General features: G+C 37.8%; 2 protein-coding genes across 8 annotated transcripts in view; one reads left to right on the plus strand and one right to left on the minus strand.

Annotated features, from left to right (window-relative positions):
* Window positions 1-454: 454 nt before the first annotated feature.
* Window positions 455-16,944, minus strand: RAB36 (RAB36, member RAS oncogene family). Of its 6 annotated transcripts, XM_030285692.4 has the most exons (12): window positions 16,834-16,927; window positions 15,690-15,773; window positions 13,171-13,267; window positions 11,563-11,651; window positions 8,953-9,018; window positions 8,198-8,299; window positions 6,518-6,582; window positions 5,876-5,927; window positions 4,451-4,532; window positions 3,360-3,450; window positions 2,695-2,814; window positions 455-2,456 (listed from the first exon to the last, which is right to left on the minus strand). In XM_030285692.4, the coding sequence occupies exons 3-12, from the start codon at window positions 13,237-13,239 to the stop codon at window positions 2,392-2,394; spliced, it is 801 nt and encodes a 266-aa protein (XP_030141552.4). In that variant the 5' UTR covers window positions 13,240-13,267; window positions 15,690-15,773; window positions 16,834-16,927; the 3' UTR covers window positions 455-2,391. The 6 variants fall into 6 exon arrangements, 5 of the variants coding, with proteins under 5 accessions (XP_030141552.4, XP_072792227.1, XP_030141553.4 ...); XR_003962925.4 differs by lacking the exons at window positions 15,690-15,773; window positions 16,834-16,927 and adding an exon at window positions 14,032-15,677 and having other exon boundaries at window positions 3,360-3,446; XM_072936126.1 differs by lacking the exon at window positions 15,690-15,773 and having other exon boundaries at window positions 16,834-16,944.
* Window positions 16,845-17,077, plus strand: part of RSPH14 (radial spoke head 14 homolog) — a 72,228-nt gene continuing 71,995 nt past the window's right edge. For both annotated transcript variants that reach the window (XM_041719312.2, XM_072936123.1), the window contains exon 1: window positions 16,845-16,976. The gene's annotated coding sequence lies outside the window, so the exon portion shown is untranslated. The remainder of the gene's footprint in view (window positions 16,977-17,077) is intronic.

Here is a 17,077-nt window from a genome sequence, read left to right on the forward strand (position 1 = left end):
GTTTATTTCAATGTCTCACCTGCAAATTCCACAAGGAAGCCGAAACTGTGACTGTTGCCATGATCACTGGGGGGATTTCAACTGGCATAGAAATTGTGGTTTAGTCTACCTACAATTAGAGTTAATAAAGTTTTTTCAGCACTGTTTTTCAAAATATTAAGGCTTCTTTAAAGTCAATTAATTTGCTGATAGAATGGCCAGGTAGAACTTACAAATTTATATTGATTTTCTATAGTTAGTTTCCTTTGTGCTTTTCTAAGCAACTCGTCATTTGCAACATGATCCAAGATTCGTCTTAGATGATAAATTATTAATATGGAGTTATTTGCAGGGGAGGTTTCAGGGGTGTTAAAAATGCCCTTAAAACCAACCAAGCAAGCAAAAAAATCCAAACACACAAACAAAAAATTACAACAAAAAACCCAACAAACCACCAAATAAAAAACACCCAGTCTCAAAGCATCCATCATTTAATAAACAGACTCAGGCTATTGTTCCATGATAGCTGATGATTGATAGACTATTACATTTGTATGTGAAGTTTTTGGAGCTCCAGATGATACAAAACAGTAATGACATTGTGCAATGTGCTGAATCCCTAGGAAAAAACTGTCCCAGTTGATTTCCCAGGCAACATGATCATGTTGTTGAAGAGATTGCATCTCTGTGACTTTGTACAATAATTGAGCTCAGCAACAGAAGAAACCCTTAGGAGATATATTTCTTGGCGAGGAAAAAAAAAAAAACAAACAAAAAAACAACCAAACAAAAAAAACCCCAAAAATGGATCTTGTCTTAGATTTGTTCCTGAGTCATTTTGCAGTGTAATCACTGTCTCTCTCATGTCAGCACTGAAGCCCAGCTTAACCTGACCTGCTGCAGCAGAGTGAACCATCTCCACTCTCACTCAGGCTCAGGAAACACAAAGGCCATGTCCACTCAGCCAAGGCCTGTGGTATAAGCACAGTGTAAATTCACCTCAGTTGTGAAAAAGACTCTGGAATTTATCAACTGCATAGAACATCATAAGGTCGAAATATTATACATTTGGATAAAGAGCTCCTTTTGTACCCTCACAGATTCATTTTTTCCACCAAATGCTACATTTGTGTCCTTGCCAACAGACAGCACAATTGCCAAAGTGAAGACTGTCTGATAAAAAAAGACACAGAGTTCCTAGATCTCTATTCATCATATTCTAGGAAGCTGCTCTAACTTACGTCAAAAGGAAAAAGTAATAAAAAGCATGCTCAAGCTATCTTTACTCTACTTTTTCCCATTTCTTATAGAAGTGGGAAAAATGGCAGAGAATCCAGAATATTTTCAGATTGAAGAATTTCTTCCTTAACAAATGTCTTTATTTCTCAGCGTCTCAAATCTGAGTCCTGTTAGAATTCTTTCTAAAGATACTGTTGTTTCTGCAATGATTGAATCAATATCCTAAGAAACAGTACCTTGGAACTGTTCATAGGTTTTCCTTCTCTTCATTTAAAATAATTGCAATATCAAATTTATAGCATTATATATTTTTTTATGCCAGCAAGCCTGACATGTTGGATATGAATCCTAGAAACATGGAATTCTAAGCTAGATACAACAGAGTATTAGAGTTCAGAGAACTATTGGAAAAATTAGAGGGAAATAATATATTTTCCATTTTATGCACCTGTGTGACCATTCTTTTTTATTCAAGAGAATGGAAAAGAACAGCAGTCTTATCTGGCAACATTTTTCAAAATATAGACAGCTGTGTTAAAACAACAAAGTTCCTACCTGCACTTCTTTTAGGCTTGGAAATGTTTAATACTGGGCTCTGATTCTCAAGTGGAAAATGAAAAGTAATAAACATTTTTCCTGTATGGAGAAACCACAGTGGAAACTATGCAGTCTGCATTTGTGTACTTCCAAGCCTGATACTTGAAAAGATTTATTTTCAAATAGTTTTAAAATACTTGGAATGCATAAAAGCAATTAGAGTTATTTTACATGATGGTTTTAAAAGGCAAAACTGTATTGATACCACCCTTCATTCTGAACTGCCACCTGTTTCCTGCTCCCATGAGAGAATGCCACTTTACTAGCTAAGATTTCTAGAGAATTATCAAAAAACTACACACTAAAATGAGATCATTTTTGACTACAAGCCTTTTTGGCAGACAGGTGAGCCCATGGCACTGGCAATGTCTTCTTGCATTAAGAGAAGGATGCTATGTTTCAGCTACACAGAGAAATGTTTACATCACTATTGTACCCCCCAGCACAGGGAGCCTGCAGCAGCAAGGGAACTCTCAGCAAGAAAGTTTGGGCAAATTTTTCCTCCCTCATTTCTAAAATTAAAGCTCTCTATTTCTGGTTTAAGAGCATTGTTGCACTCGCAGAAACAGTTGACAGTTAGCAACAACTCAGGCTGACTTGAGCATTGTCTTCTGGAATTTCCACAATATTCTTCCCCAGCTCTGTGGAAACAAAAAGTTATAAAATCATATAAAAACATACAAGAAATTAAACCATCTGATATTAAGGTTAACAAAAGCTGAATGCAGGCCCAGTCACTCCTGTAGGATAAAATCTGGGCAGACAATGATATAAATATGCTTGCAGGTGTTTGAAACTGGCTCTAATGCTTGAAAAACCTCCCCAATCCTTCGGACTATAAACAAGAAAAACGCACACAAAAAGCAAAACTTCACATACTGATGAGATTTCCTGCCCTAATTTGGGTCCTGTGCCCAGGGGTGCTCTCCAGTTCCTTTATCATGGACTGTTCAAAGGCCAAAGCAGCAACTCGGGAAAAGAATTCTTTGACATTTTCTCCTAGGAAACAAGACAGAAATTATGTATTTTTATAAAGGCATATCAACAGATGATCAAGCATAACAAGCACATCTGTGAACAGCTGACTGCTCAATGTTTGGACAGAACAGGCCTCTCCAACAATCCATCTCCCATTCTGATAAGTGCAGAAAGAATTTCTAATTTTCTTACTTTGGAATACTGTACCCTGTGCTGCACCTTTATTTTTAGCCAGCAACAGAGAGAATTAATTTTGTGGTATAATATTTTTCCATTGCAAACGTTGAGTAGTAGTGCACATGTGTGTTTATGTAACTATCTATGAATTATACATGCTCAGATACTGCAAAGCAGCTTGATTGTTTCCTTCTGCATACACGAAAGTGAAAGCACACATACAAATACAAATGGTCAAATAAAATCAGCCATTAATAAGACTGAAGTTTCTCATAAGAACAAAGTACAAGAAGAACAAAAAAACTGGCAATGGTGGGATAATAAGTTCCTCCCACTCCAACATCAGTCCTTGCGGTTATGCTATTTTTACATCCTTTGCAGTAATTTACCTGTTTTGGCTGAAACCGACCAGTATTCTGCCTGCATCTCCTTGGCAAAACGGATGGCATCCAGCTCTGTCCTTTCACACACAGCATCTGACTGGGCAAACAACACGGAACAGCTTGAACAGAAGTGTGCCTGGGCTGGTAACAGCACACAGGCACTGCCATAGCACCTACACTGTGATGCTTCCAGTTTGCTCAGTGGCCTTTCTGACTGTGCCTAAACTTGGGCAATCGGACTTGACTGCAAGAACATTCAACTATTTAGTACTGGCTTTAAATGGAAGTCTCCACTCAGCTCCCACAGCACTGAAACAAAACAAGAGTTAAGAAGTGACCCTTGTATCTAACACATTCCCTGGTAAAGAACTATCAAGTCAGCAGCTCAGTTAACAGTCTTTAAATCCTTGTAATCCCATCATTCTCAGCAGAAGATTTGTGGGACCAACTAGTAACAGAAGAAACAAGTTTGTTTTCAAAGCTTTAAAAATCTTTTTTCTACAGAAAGACAGGACTGAGAATTGTGTAAAGATACTGCATTCACCTGTTCTTTTGAAAATTATGTGATAATCAATTAAGTAAGAAACCTTCCCTGTCCCCGAGTAATGAACACACCATTCCTTAAAAACCAATTTCCCTCTAATTTTTCCAACAGCTCTCTGAATTGTAATATTCACTTGTGAGTATCTATCTTAGAATTCCGTATTTCTAGGATTCATATCCAGCATGTCAGGCTTGCTGCATAGCAAAAATACATATAATGCTCTGAATTTCATACTGCAGTTATTTTAAATTGAGAGAAAGAAGAAAACCTATGAACAGTTTACAGAACAATAAAACTTTTAAGACCACTATGCATGTTTATATATGCTTGGAAAATGTCATGCAAGAAATATTTCATTAACTACCTTTTTTTTTTGTTCAGAAAGTCTCTTCTTTAATTGGTTTCAAGAAGGCTGTTCAATTTACCTTTTAAGTTTTTCACTCAAGGTCTTTATCTCAATGACATTGTGAACAACTTGCAAGGGAAATCACTTGAGGAACTAGGGAAAATCTGATTTCCTTATCTTTTCCTTATCTGCACTCAATTTACTCACCACCAAATCTTTTTTTGTTCCAACCAGAAAGATGAAGCTAGAATCTGGCTCATTCTCTCTCAATGCATCTTCTAACCACTGCCTGAAAAAAAAAAAAAAAACAAACCAAAAACAAACAAACAAAAAAAAAGGCTGAATCAGTCAGAGGGAACAAGGAGTACAGGACGAGAATATGACAGATAATAAGGTCACAAGAAAACTGAGTGGAAGAACTTATCTGAGCGTATCAAAAGCCTTTTTTTCTTCATAAAATCATACCCATGGCAGAGTACAAATTCAACAATCATTTTAGCACCCAGAGAGCCTACTTCTCAGTGTAAGGGAGAGGGCAAAGTTTGGTGCAAATAAGGAATAAGAAAGCAAGAAGCAACTGAAAAGGTATGAGCCACATAGCAGGTTAGATACAAATGGGAATAAAGAGTGAAATAATCTATTCAGCATTATAAAACAGCTCCCTATGAAGGCTGTATGATTCTTGTCTCACAAGCTTTTATATTCTTGTTACTCTGGCAATCAAGTTTCTCTTGAGTCATCCAACACAAGTCAAGGAGGGAAGGGAGTGTGTGCGTGTGTGGGAAATCAGGTTCACAGGCTTCAATTACTTTCAGCCAAGCAGAGACACTAATATATATATTATTTTACAAAGTCCTATGTAAATGAGCTAAGCACCATAGTACACATTCAAATAAGACAGAGTACAGGTTGTAAAGAAGTCTGTACCTACATTGCAGTCACAACAGCACATTAGAAATACATATTCTCTGAGCTGTGACAGCAGTGTGGATCATAGATCCATGCAGGGCTTTGCAGCCTGCACTAAAAGTAGAATGAGTTTACTCATAACAATTATTGTGTTGCTGTAACCAAATCATTACAAGGATCTGAACTAGTAAGTTTAGCTGTATGTAAACCTGAGGTTTTTATTTCCTCTCCTCTTTTTGACAGCCTATATCCCATCAGAATCACAGAAACCAGAGAAAAAAAATTGGGGATAAGAGTGCACCTAAAAAATGAAAGACTCATGAGACATTATGCACGAGATGCATCTCATCAGTTTTTTTCATTTACATTAGATTCCAGCCTGTTATTCTATTTATATCAAATAAATATGAAGTAAAAAAAATGCTTTTGGAGTGCACTTCATCTTTTCCTGCATGTCTAGCTTTGGAAGGATCAAGATTTTACTGAAATGCCTTTCTCTCTGCACTGACTTTAAAGGGAGTCAAGTGTAAGCAGCTCAAATTTATGTTCTGCATTTTCTTCAGAAAAATCCCTCCCTATGTAATCCAAACTAGTAACTGTCATTTTTAATTTCTTAGCTCAATAAGAGCTCATGATCCAGCAAGCTCTTAACACCTACATATGGAAGGCAATTAAACCTGCTGTAAAAACCTTCAAAAGATAAGCCAAGATGCAGAAACTTACTTGGTGTGATCCAAAGTTTGGATATCAGCCAGATCAAACACTGTTATTATAACTGCAATAAAGACAAGAACAGAAAAAAATGTAATTAAATTAGAAAGTGTATCAGAAGTCTCTCCAACCTGTCTTGTTAAACAGAGAGAATGTTTATGTATAAGGTGTAAGAACAGATTTAACACATAGGAAGTGGAAGACTATCCATTTGCTCATTCTTTTTCTTTTTCTAGCACCCAATAAGACCTAAGTCCTTAGTCTTCAACAGTATATCTATAGTCTGCAGTCTATAGCGCTATCAACCCTTTCATTTTGGGACCACAAATTACCACAGGATTGTCTCTTAGCAAAGGGAAAACCAGAAATATCCACTTCCAACTCCAGCATTAATCTCACCCGACCTCAAATTCTTTCCCCCCTAGTCACAAGTGCCACTTTCTATCACTGCATCATCAGAACACTCAGAGCTTGCAGATAGTGACAACACATCAAGTCATTAACTTCTTCATCCCTTCTTCCTTGCAACAAAGAGCAATCCATTCCACCACAGTGTGTCTCAAGGTACCTTCCCAAGGAGCATATATGGATATAGGTTGCTGTACAAAATACAGCCTCCTAACAAAAGCAGGATCAAATTAATATTGCTCTCACCCTCTGCTCCTCGGTAGTAAGCAGATGCAATGCACTTGAACTTCTCCTGACCTGCTGTGTCCCATCTGTGCAACAGGGGGAAAAGAGAAATTTCAGGTTAATGAAACCCAGGGTAACCTGAGTAAACATGTTAATGAAGCAGCAGACTGGTACAAGGCGGAGAAGAATGTGATACCAGAGAAGTGTCACCATCTGGAACATGTTATTCATTAACTGCTGATAGAAATATAGTAAGGCTCTATTAGTCAATGAAGACATGCAAACACCATTTGTACCTTTTCTTAAAAAATACTAATAATTTCGGAGACAATTCAAATATTTGTATTCTGCATGGTAATGTCCTTTCCTTAAAACTTTTTTTCTTTCACCTATGTAATTTGCATGTATTTCTAGGGCAATCTAGTTTTGTAAATTTTCTGTGCTAATACTAGCTAAGTCATGTATTAGCCCATGTTAGGCTCTTGCAACTGCTAGATAAGCTATCTGTCTCTACACTACAAATTAGAGACCTGTAGCTCAGTCCATCAGGTACTAATGACACCATTACATAAAATCAAGAACGTCCTTCTCATTAATGCCTTCAGATACTGCCAGCATTACAGAGGTTTGGGTTTTGTTGTAGCTTTGTGCTGCCAGTCATGGATACTTGCAAATATATCTTGTATGGAAATCTCTCAGCAAGAGGGGGCACTAGTGCTTATCATATGGAAATGTTCTATCCAGCTTGTGAAGACTTTGCAGATATTGCAACCTGACCCTATTGCTTCAGCTCACAAAACGCTGATGCACGAGTCTGGATTTTTAGAGGGACTCAAGTTCCAAAAGGATAGCAACTGACAAAACTTCCCAAAGACAATTGCAGTGAAGTCAGTGGGAAATGGATTTTTCAATAAATACCACGAGCCATCTATTTACATCAGTGATCTCACCGGGAAAAAAGTGTTCCTAAGTAAAAAGGCTTTTAAAATTCATGCACTAAAATATCTCATGCAAAGCATCTTATTTCTGCACTAGGTTACATTACACATGATTCCATAATGCCCTCTACAGAACAACGCTTCTGGCCACCAGAAACACAAAGGGATATCACTCCACAGACCCAAAGCAGGTGGAAAAAGGGCAGGATTCCCACTAGTCTGACAAGCAAAGTTGAAAATCAAAGATATTAGGTTCACATTCTAATAAAACCACTCCAGCCTTTCCATGATTTAGGGATAATTAATTAGTTGCTAATTAAGAGTTGTTGAAATCACTGGACACCTTATTAATTTTGATAACTGCAGGAATAAAACCCCTTGTAAAGACAAGTTCAGTGCTCACTGTGGCTACTAAACTCAAATCACAGACTGAGGTTACACAAGCACTGGTGGCTGTGACAAAAGCTTCCACTTCTTTCATGAATGTTGACTAAAAATGACAGAACTCCACTGAAATAGTGAAAGACATCCAAGATGAATTTTCATTTACAAGCTTGCAATTTTTTTTTAGGCATAAGAAATCCAAGAGTCAAATTTCTACTAAAACTGCAACTCCAGAGACAGAATCTTTTTTTCACATCACATTATTCTTTGTGCAATTGTATTATATTTCTAAAACCTTTATTCCACTACAGCCTGCAGCAATTCAAGCTCTGCTGAGACTGTACTCTGTGCAATGCTTAACCATGCTCTTTCAACTCACATCTGGAGGTTATATGGCATTCCAATTATCTCAAAACGTTCAATCTCAAAATCTACTCCAATGGTCGCCTTGTAGTCTCGGTCAAAATTATCTTTACAAAATCTACAATTGAAAAAAAAGAGGATTAAATACTAGTAAGACAAGTACAAATAGCTGCAAAACTAACACTGTCTAGGGCAAATTATGAAGAAAAGAAAAAACTAACTGTGGATTTACTATATAAAGTAGAAGCAGACATAAAAACATAAAGACACTAATAAAAGAAAAGGAGATACTGTTTAATAAACTAGAAAGCACATATATCTAGTAAGCTCTCAGGATAATATGAGACTCAGCACAAAACATCTTTGGGCTTTCAAGGGAGGTACAGTATCTTCAGTTTTAGTTACAAGGGAATATATTTGGGTTGTAAATAATGACGCAAATGAAACCAAGACTGAGACACTGAAATTGTTTTCTAATTGTTTAGCCTTTAGACTAGATTCCTTAAGAAAGCACTGTATCATATTTGACTGGATAAAAATACCTGAGAATGTAACATATACTGACTGAATTGCTAGAGCACAGCTTTCTGTGGTTCATGTATCAAGACTGTGTCATACTCTTGACTTCATTTTGTCTTCAAGAAAACCACAAAGTACTGGTTCAGATTCAAACCAGGGCCATGAAGCACTGCTCTAAAGCCAGCAATGGAAACATTATAACATTTATTTGAGAAACAGGAGAATCAAACCATCAGCTGAGATATACTGTACCTGTTGATAAGACTGGTTTTTCCAACATGCAGATCTCCTACCACAACCACTTTGGATATTTTCAGCCTGTTATAAATATTTGAAAATATTACATCGTTTTAGTAGTAATTTCACAGTCTCCTGCTAAAAATTCTGATTTAGATCTTTAAATAGCAAGTGAGGAGCACACGTACCTGTGATTTCAATTTATCTATGTGCCACTGTGCTGCACGATCAGAGTATTGAATTACGAGAAAGAAAACCACCAAAAACCAAACCCTTCTGGAGCAGAAACACTCCATTTCTTACTCTGGTTAGTTGGTTTTTGGTTTGTTTTTTGGTTTTGTTTTTTGTTTGTTTGTTTTTTTCCTTAATTTCAATTCAGTGGAACAAATTTTATTCTATTAAAATTGCTTGACTACAAGTATATGCATTTGGCATAATTTTACATAAGTTTACACATAAGACCACAGTGTATCTGCATCCTTTGCATTCCAATTTATCCCAAGTTTCTCATTGACTTTAATAGTACCAATGAAGTCCTAAGAGCAGAAATAAGAAATTGTTGATCATAAAAGAACACACTGCAGATTGTGCCTCTGGGAAAAACAACTCGCAGGGTTAGAGCCGATACATTTTCTGACTATCTGGAATAATATTAATCTGAACCTGACTTCATGCAAATAATCCTCTTTGCTCTAGGCTCTCCCACAGGATATAGCAGATGGGCCTTAGGTGACTCAGCCTGCATTCTTAAAATTGAAACTGTGAGATTTTAGGAGATCCAGGTGGATAAGTGAATTTAAGTTCATTTGTTGACCAAAACTTGGATTGACATCTCCTGTGCAAATGCTATAAAAATGGCTTAAGAGGTTTAATGTTCTTTTCTATTATGGAATGGCTTTTTAACAAAGGACTTAATCTTCTATTGAATACTATTTCTAGTTACATCAACTTCCATGTGATGCTGATTCTAAGTTATCTATCCTGAATAGCTGAAAAATTGACTGGTAAACTGCATGACTAATATTAAAAAAAAAAAAAAAAAAAAAGTTATATGTACCAGTCAACATTAACTGGATGACCACAGGCCCCTGTGCTCCTGATTACTGTTACCGAGAAAACACTAAATAAAATCAACAAACTTAAGGGAAAAGGTAAAGAGTAAGTGATAGTTTAGAGGTGTGTGTTCCATTAATTTGTACTGGGGGAAAAAAACTCCCTTGATCAGACCATTTAACACAATGATGGACTATCAGGAGAGTATAAAATAAAGCCATTAACTGCTGAATTCATCAGACTAGCCTTCCAAATGACAAATAAATATTTATTAGTTGGGGTAATGGAAAAGGAAGATAATGGTTATTCCAGTCAAGCTTTACAAGTACTGTACAAAACACTCTGGCTGCCCTTCCTACCCCCATTCCACCTAAAAATGACCTAAATGACCAGATAATAATCATATCTAGAAAGCAGTGACAGAAAAGTAGTTTAATTTTATTCACAAAGACAAAACATATAGCTTTTTAGTTATAGCCTGTTACCAGAATAAATTACATAGAGAGTTGTATAACTACATTAAAAAAAAAAAACCCTAATAATAAAAATCCCAAACAAATACATGTTGGAAATGGAAGGAAAAAATACCTCAATTCAATAAAGCATGTCTTACTTGGAAAATTGTCCAGACGCTTGTAAGAAATTTACATGAAACTAAGATAGTGACTGTGTTTCTAAAAAAGGGATAAAGTCACTGATGTCTCCCAGGGTGACATATTTTCATTTAATTTTTTTTTTTTAGTAAGACTCCCTAGTGAAATGAATATAAAGTTGCATTTAAAGATGGATATCATGACAAGTCTCATGTCAGCAACTCTAGAGCTAGAGGAATAGTGAGCTAATTGTCAGTATTCATAGGAGCTCCAATTTATGGAGGATCCTTCACATTGAAACCAGAAGTATTTATCACTAAAATGTACAGTTATTTATTTTAACTGACTAGTGATGATTTCAACACAGTTTAGCTTTCTTGCCTTGCTTCAGAGATTAAATCAATAATACTAACAGTTCTGGTGGAGAGATAATGCAGGGGGAAAAAAACAATTTCAAGATTATTAGTAGAGTATAAATCAGCTTATTATGATTTTTAAATGCTATAAATTTACCAGAATTTTGCTCCAGTTTTAAGAAACGTTTTAACAGAACTTCTCAGCACGTATACTTCAAAAAGGCTAAAACCAGATTCCTAGATTTTTCAAGAAACTTAGAACTGCTGCCTTTATATCCCTCCAAAGCCTTTATTAACTACTCCTTTGGAACACCTGCAGAGAACACAGAAGGCTGAATCTGTTAGATCTTTTGAACTAAGCATTTATTTAAGAGGTGTTAAAAACCTTTTCATTTCTAAACTACTACACCATTTTTTCAATGCTACCTATCCCAGCAGAAGAGGCACTCAATTCATGTACTGTGGACCAGGTCAGAGAACTGTCCTATGCAGGGGCTTAGCTGCCTTGAAACATACTGGAGTGAGGAATATGAGGAATGGGGAGGGGAAGCCAACGAGGAAAGGAGGCTATAAGGAGCTTAAAATACTTTCTTCCTTGCATACCTGTGTTATTACAAACGTACCCATCTGCTCCAGCGCTCTGCTGACAAGCAGTCCTGACCTGTGCATGGAAGTGCTCTTTAAACTGCAGACAGGCCTCAGGTGTGTACCACTGAAAAGAGAGAGCAGCTGCTGGGACAAACTGGGTGATGGCTACTTGGCAAGAAGTCAAATTGGCAAGGAAAAACAGATAAAAGGATTGTTCAAGAACAGGTTTTTCCTAGCATAAGAAAAGGGGTAGGTTGGGTTAGAAGGCAGTAAGGCTTCCCCAGAGCTGTATTTGTAAAAACTCCTCGGGACAACACCATCCTTTGAGCACCTCTCTGAGTGTCAGCGTCCAGCATTGCCTAAGCACCCATGGCCAAATCCATTTGCTCATCATTCTGTGTTGTTGCAGCGGGCCCTGGCTGGGTAATAATTAGCATTGCCTCCCTGATTCACAGAAGGCTGATCAATGTCTTTATTATATATACCACTATTAAGAAACCCACTGCTTTTATAGACAGTTATGATACAGCTGGACCTAACTGGTCCTTCAATCATAACACCATCACCATTGGCTAATTAAGAAACCACCCTCTGGTAAACAAATCTCCATAACACATTCCACATATTCACAACAACAGGTGCAGCAAGTTAAGATAATAATTGTTTCTCGTTCTTTTCTCTGATCTTCTCACAGACTTCTTCCAGAAAGGCCCGAGAAAGTTGTCTGTTGCTCTCTGGGGCCAGGGAGCTGCTGCCACAATTCTGTATCTCAGGTGAGAAAGTGCCTTCAATTGTCCCAGCAATCTGACACACAAGACAAACACGGATGGGAGCATACCACCGGCAAGTCATCATTAATGTGAAGTTTTTTCAATCTTTTATAAGTGTGAAGCACTGTTTTTATTGATAACTCTTTAATTGGGAATTAGTTGAAAATGAGGAAAATACATTTTACCTTGTATTTGCTTAAAATACCCGTGGTATTTTTCATAAAATTGAAAGCAAAATATGTGGCTGAGATCAAGAATGGAAATAAAAAAAAAAAAGTGAACTCCCTTAAAAGGATCTTTTGAACAACTGAAAAAACAAGTGGTAATTCCTTGCCCTTCCCTGTCCTTAACTGTTCTATTATACTTCAAATACAAAAGTCTTTGGGGACATCAAAGGTATTTTGTCTGTGTTTTTACAGTGCCTACTACCTTTGATCTACTGTATGACTAAGGTTCTTGAACAAACAGAAAATTAAAATTGCCTTAAATTCTTTAACCTAAGACTCCTAATTAGATTTTTTGGCAAATTTAATGTCAGCTCTGGTTCCTCTTTGCCCTCAGTCTTGGAGTTCTTATGCATGTAATTATTACTGTTTTGCTGAAAAAAACCCCAAATATTGTAAAATAATACTTCTGTCACAAGAGTCACTTTTTGTAAAGGTTAGAAAGAAGAATGAAGATTGTTATTAAAGTGATCAGCATTGAATGGGACTATGAAGTCACATTAAACTTTGAAAGAATCTTAAATCATTTACAATTTTAACAGAAGACAACAAGTGTACATTAAATTAAAATACCATATTAGCACAATGGAAAGATAGATCAGTGTAGCAGCGGCTACATATTGTGACCACAGGGATAAAAAATGCTTACCTTGGGAAACTGGGAGATTATTCTTCCTCTACTCACTGGGGGAACCAAATGCATTAGGTTGGACTTCATTCTCCAAGTTCAGTTAAATTCTACAAGTCTGAAAATACATAAAGAGAAGCACAGTATTCAGGAATTGCCTCAATACAGGGACAACATGATAAAGCCTAACCAAGTTCTGGCAGACTGGCAGACTTGTCTTTTTTTTTTCTTTTTTTTTCCTTTTATCTTTTCAATACAGCTGAAAGAAAGTTTAAGAACTGGTGGTTCTTCAACTCAGTTTGCATGGAGGGAAAGCTGCTTCTCATGTAAATAGGACCACCTCAGTGTACATAGCTGTAGTAGCCAACAGTGTCCTTCTGAAACTACAAGGCACCAACTCTAATTCCCTGGGAGGGCAGAGAATTGCTCACACAATTTAACCCAAGTGCTTGCAGTTTAGTCCTCAAAGGATTCTGCAGTGTTTAATTTAAAAATCTTGCTCATCATTGTTTCAAATGCCTCTGCACAAAGTGCATTAATTAATGTTAGGGAATCCCAGATTTCATGTGGTCAGAAGAAGAAGAGAGGAAAGATGAAGCTGCCATGTTTCTTGGCACAACATCAGACTTTCGTCTCAGAAAGCAAGATCATCTCAGAAAAAATAAAATCTGTCTGACGTGGGAAAAGAATAATGTTCACAAGAAAATCACAAATGCATTCAGATGTCTCACCTGAGATACATCAATTTGGTTATGTAAGGAAACCTCGTGGGCTGCTGGGGGAGGGGACCCTTATTAGGGTACAGATTTCTTACTGGCATTCAAAAGAACATTTCTAATGGGAGCATTTTCATCTTGTAGCAAAGTGTAAGGAAGGACTCACCGAGCAGCAGCTGATGCAGCGGGATTCCAGCCGCACAAGCAGCCCAGCCCTGCTCTGTGGCCATAGCAACAGGTTTGCAACAATTCCCTTCCTCCCCTTCTTCCACAGACCGGGAAGGCGGAGATGGAGTAATTTAACCATACACAGAGCAGTAGTTTTAAAACAACAAATTCGTTTTAGTGGTCATACAGATTCCTTTGATCAGAAACTGCTCCTCAATAAACCCAATGGTCCCTAATCCTGGATAAGGATTCAATTTTCTTCAAATATGGTTGTATACATGGATACAAAGAGCAGGATTAACCTATTAGACAAGGAACCAATGGAGTGGAGAACTGTCACAGTGCTAATATTAAGCATAGCAGCAATTATAAAGAAACTCCCAAGGGATTTTTTCAGCATTTCAACTTGACTTCATCTCAGCTTTAAAGTCAGAATGCGCATGCCACTAATGAGACATTCTGAATTATATAAATATCTTTCTACTCATTAATAATCTTGCTTTCTAATGTAAAAAAACACCAAAGACAAAGAATAAGAAATTACATAGCCATTTTTCATTACCTAGGTATTGTCAATTAACTCAGTAATTTAGACAGCATTTAGGAAGCCAGAGTGCAACTTAGGATGCTAAAAGATTTTGCTTATGTATTTTATTAGGATTTAAATTTTCAACTTTCAGGAGAAAATAAAGCTGTTCCATTCTAACAGTCATATTTGATAAAGCTGGAAGAGGTTTTGAACCAGGAGACAAGCCTCTCCCACTTCTGCAGCAGACTAAAAAGGTTAAAGGGCACATTAACGTAGACCAGTAGTTTTAAACAGTGAGCAAGTACAGAAGAAAAAACTCTACAGTTGTGTTTTACAAGCACGCATAAAGAATAATGCTTTAGAGAATAACTAGTCCACTACTTAGAATTAATGTTTTATTCTCCTCCATGAGGAATTGCTTTTAAATCCCTTCAGGCACAAATATGATCTCAACTGTACCAAGACAGCCACTTTCCCACAAAGAACCCAGATTTGTAGCTGGGTTATTCACCAAAGAAGGTGACATTACAGTATTTATCTATTACCATATGGAGAGTTCTACTTAGGCTACTTGTGACCATATAAAACTTGAGAGATCTAGACTCTTGTTTTGCTGTGCTCCTGCCCTTCTGGCCAGATTGAATGATTTTACAGCAATTAATGTCTTAATGTCAGAATTATTAGTATAGTTCTGAAAACAATAACTCCATGAGTTGGTAAGGGTTTCAAACACTAACTTTCTTTCTGCATGTTCTAGTCGTAGTTCAGCACCTCCTAAGCCTGGTAAACACCTGTCATGTGTACACAGACTGACTCACTGCTCCTCTCCTAGAGCTCTTTTACAAACTAAACTACAAAAACCACAGGTCAACCATCTCAGTGAATGCAAAGTACAGGAGGGACCAAGGCAACCACAAAGATACATTTCAAAATTCAGAGGCCATCTTCACTTATACTTAATGTATTTAATCTAAATCTCACATGCACATAAGCATATCCAAATTTACCATATCAACAGGTAAGACACACCATTACAGGAAAAGAATTTAAGAAATAAAAAGCTGCTAAAAATACTGAGAATTATGCATATTTTCTCTTCTTAAAGAGCTGAAAGGGGATTCAGTCACCAGGGAGGGATGAGAACACAGTGTCTCCATGGCATTACAACCCTCTCTATCTCGACACTGCAGGAACAGTAGTGCCAGCAGTTTCTGTGGATAGACAAAAAATGTGAGGAAGGCATTCAGAAGGCATACATAAAATAAGTTAACATCATGACTACTAACAAAATCAGTATTCCAAGCTAAAGTGAAGTACAAGACAGAACAACTCACACCAAAAGCAGAAGTAACACTGAGGGACAAGTCTCTGATTTGGTTCTGCTCTTTTGACACTGAGAAAAGTTCATGTTCTTCCTGTGGATATCAGGTGAACTTTTACAAGTACATAGTTAGTGAAGTCTAATCTAAGTCAGGTAAATCACCTGTAAAGTAAACAATCAGCTCTAAAATGTTGCAGAAAAATGAATCCTTTCCTTTTTAAAGTAGCAATTTTTCTTTTATGGATTTTGAAGATCAACAAGCCAGAACCTATTCCTGTGATGCATTTTAATCCGGCTGATCAGAATTACTTTGGATTTGTAAAATCCAAAGAACTTTGATTATTACAATTGTTACTCAGACATAATGAAAAATATCTCAACGACTTCACTATCTGCACTATCTTTTTATAGCACAAGCCGTTCAGAGTTTTTTCCGTGATGCCAGATAACATCTGACAATCCAGAACTGTGATAAATTGCGCCACAACATTGCAATGATCCGTTCTTCCCTTGTACCTTCCCCTGAAGTACTAAGTAATAATGGAAACCCTTACTACACATTCTAACTGTTCATAGTGACATTCTGGAGAAGATTAGGAAAGAAAACCTAGTCCAAAACTACTGCGGTCCCTTCAGCCCTTCTACCCCAAGGCACTTGCCGGCTGTATTTCTAACCCTTAACTCGACCACCATTTTGTTCGCTCTGAATTTTCCTGATTTTTGTTCAAGTAAAACTACTTTGAAAACAAGGGGCGAGGACAGAGCCTGCACACCGAGGCAGAACGGCCGCCACTCCGGGACCTCACGGCGGCACCTCCGTCCCCTCACGGCGGCACCTCCGTCCCCTCACGGCTCCCCTCAGCAGCCGCGCCTCCGCCCGCCCGCCCCGCCGCCAACTACGCCATTGACGTAACCCCCTCGGCGCGGGCACTGTCAAACGCGGCGCTCACGCTGGTGACGCAGCCGGACCCGGGGCTCGGCGGCGTTGGTCGCTATTCACGAAGAGGCGCGTACGCAAAGAGCGGGCGCTGTGGCAACCAGGGCACGCGCGCGCTGACGGCGGCCGGCGCTGAGGGGCGGCAGCCGGAGCTCGGTAATGGCACACGGCGCCTTCGATTATTTAGTAATTTCGTTTGCCTTGAAGGGAGAAGTGGAGTTGTTTAGACGCTGTTTTAACTCTTGGTTTTGTTTTTG

This window comes from Taeniopygia guttata, chromosome 15, assembly GCF_048771995.1.
Source record: "Taeniopygia guttata chromosome 15, bTaeGut7.mat, whole genome shotgun sequence".
Lineage (NCBI taxonomy): Eukaryota > Metazoa > Chordata > Aves > Passeriformes > Estrildidae > Taeniopygia > Taeniopygia guttata.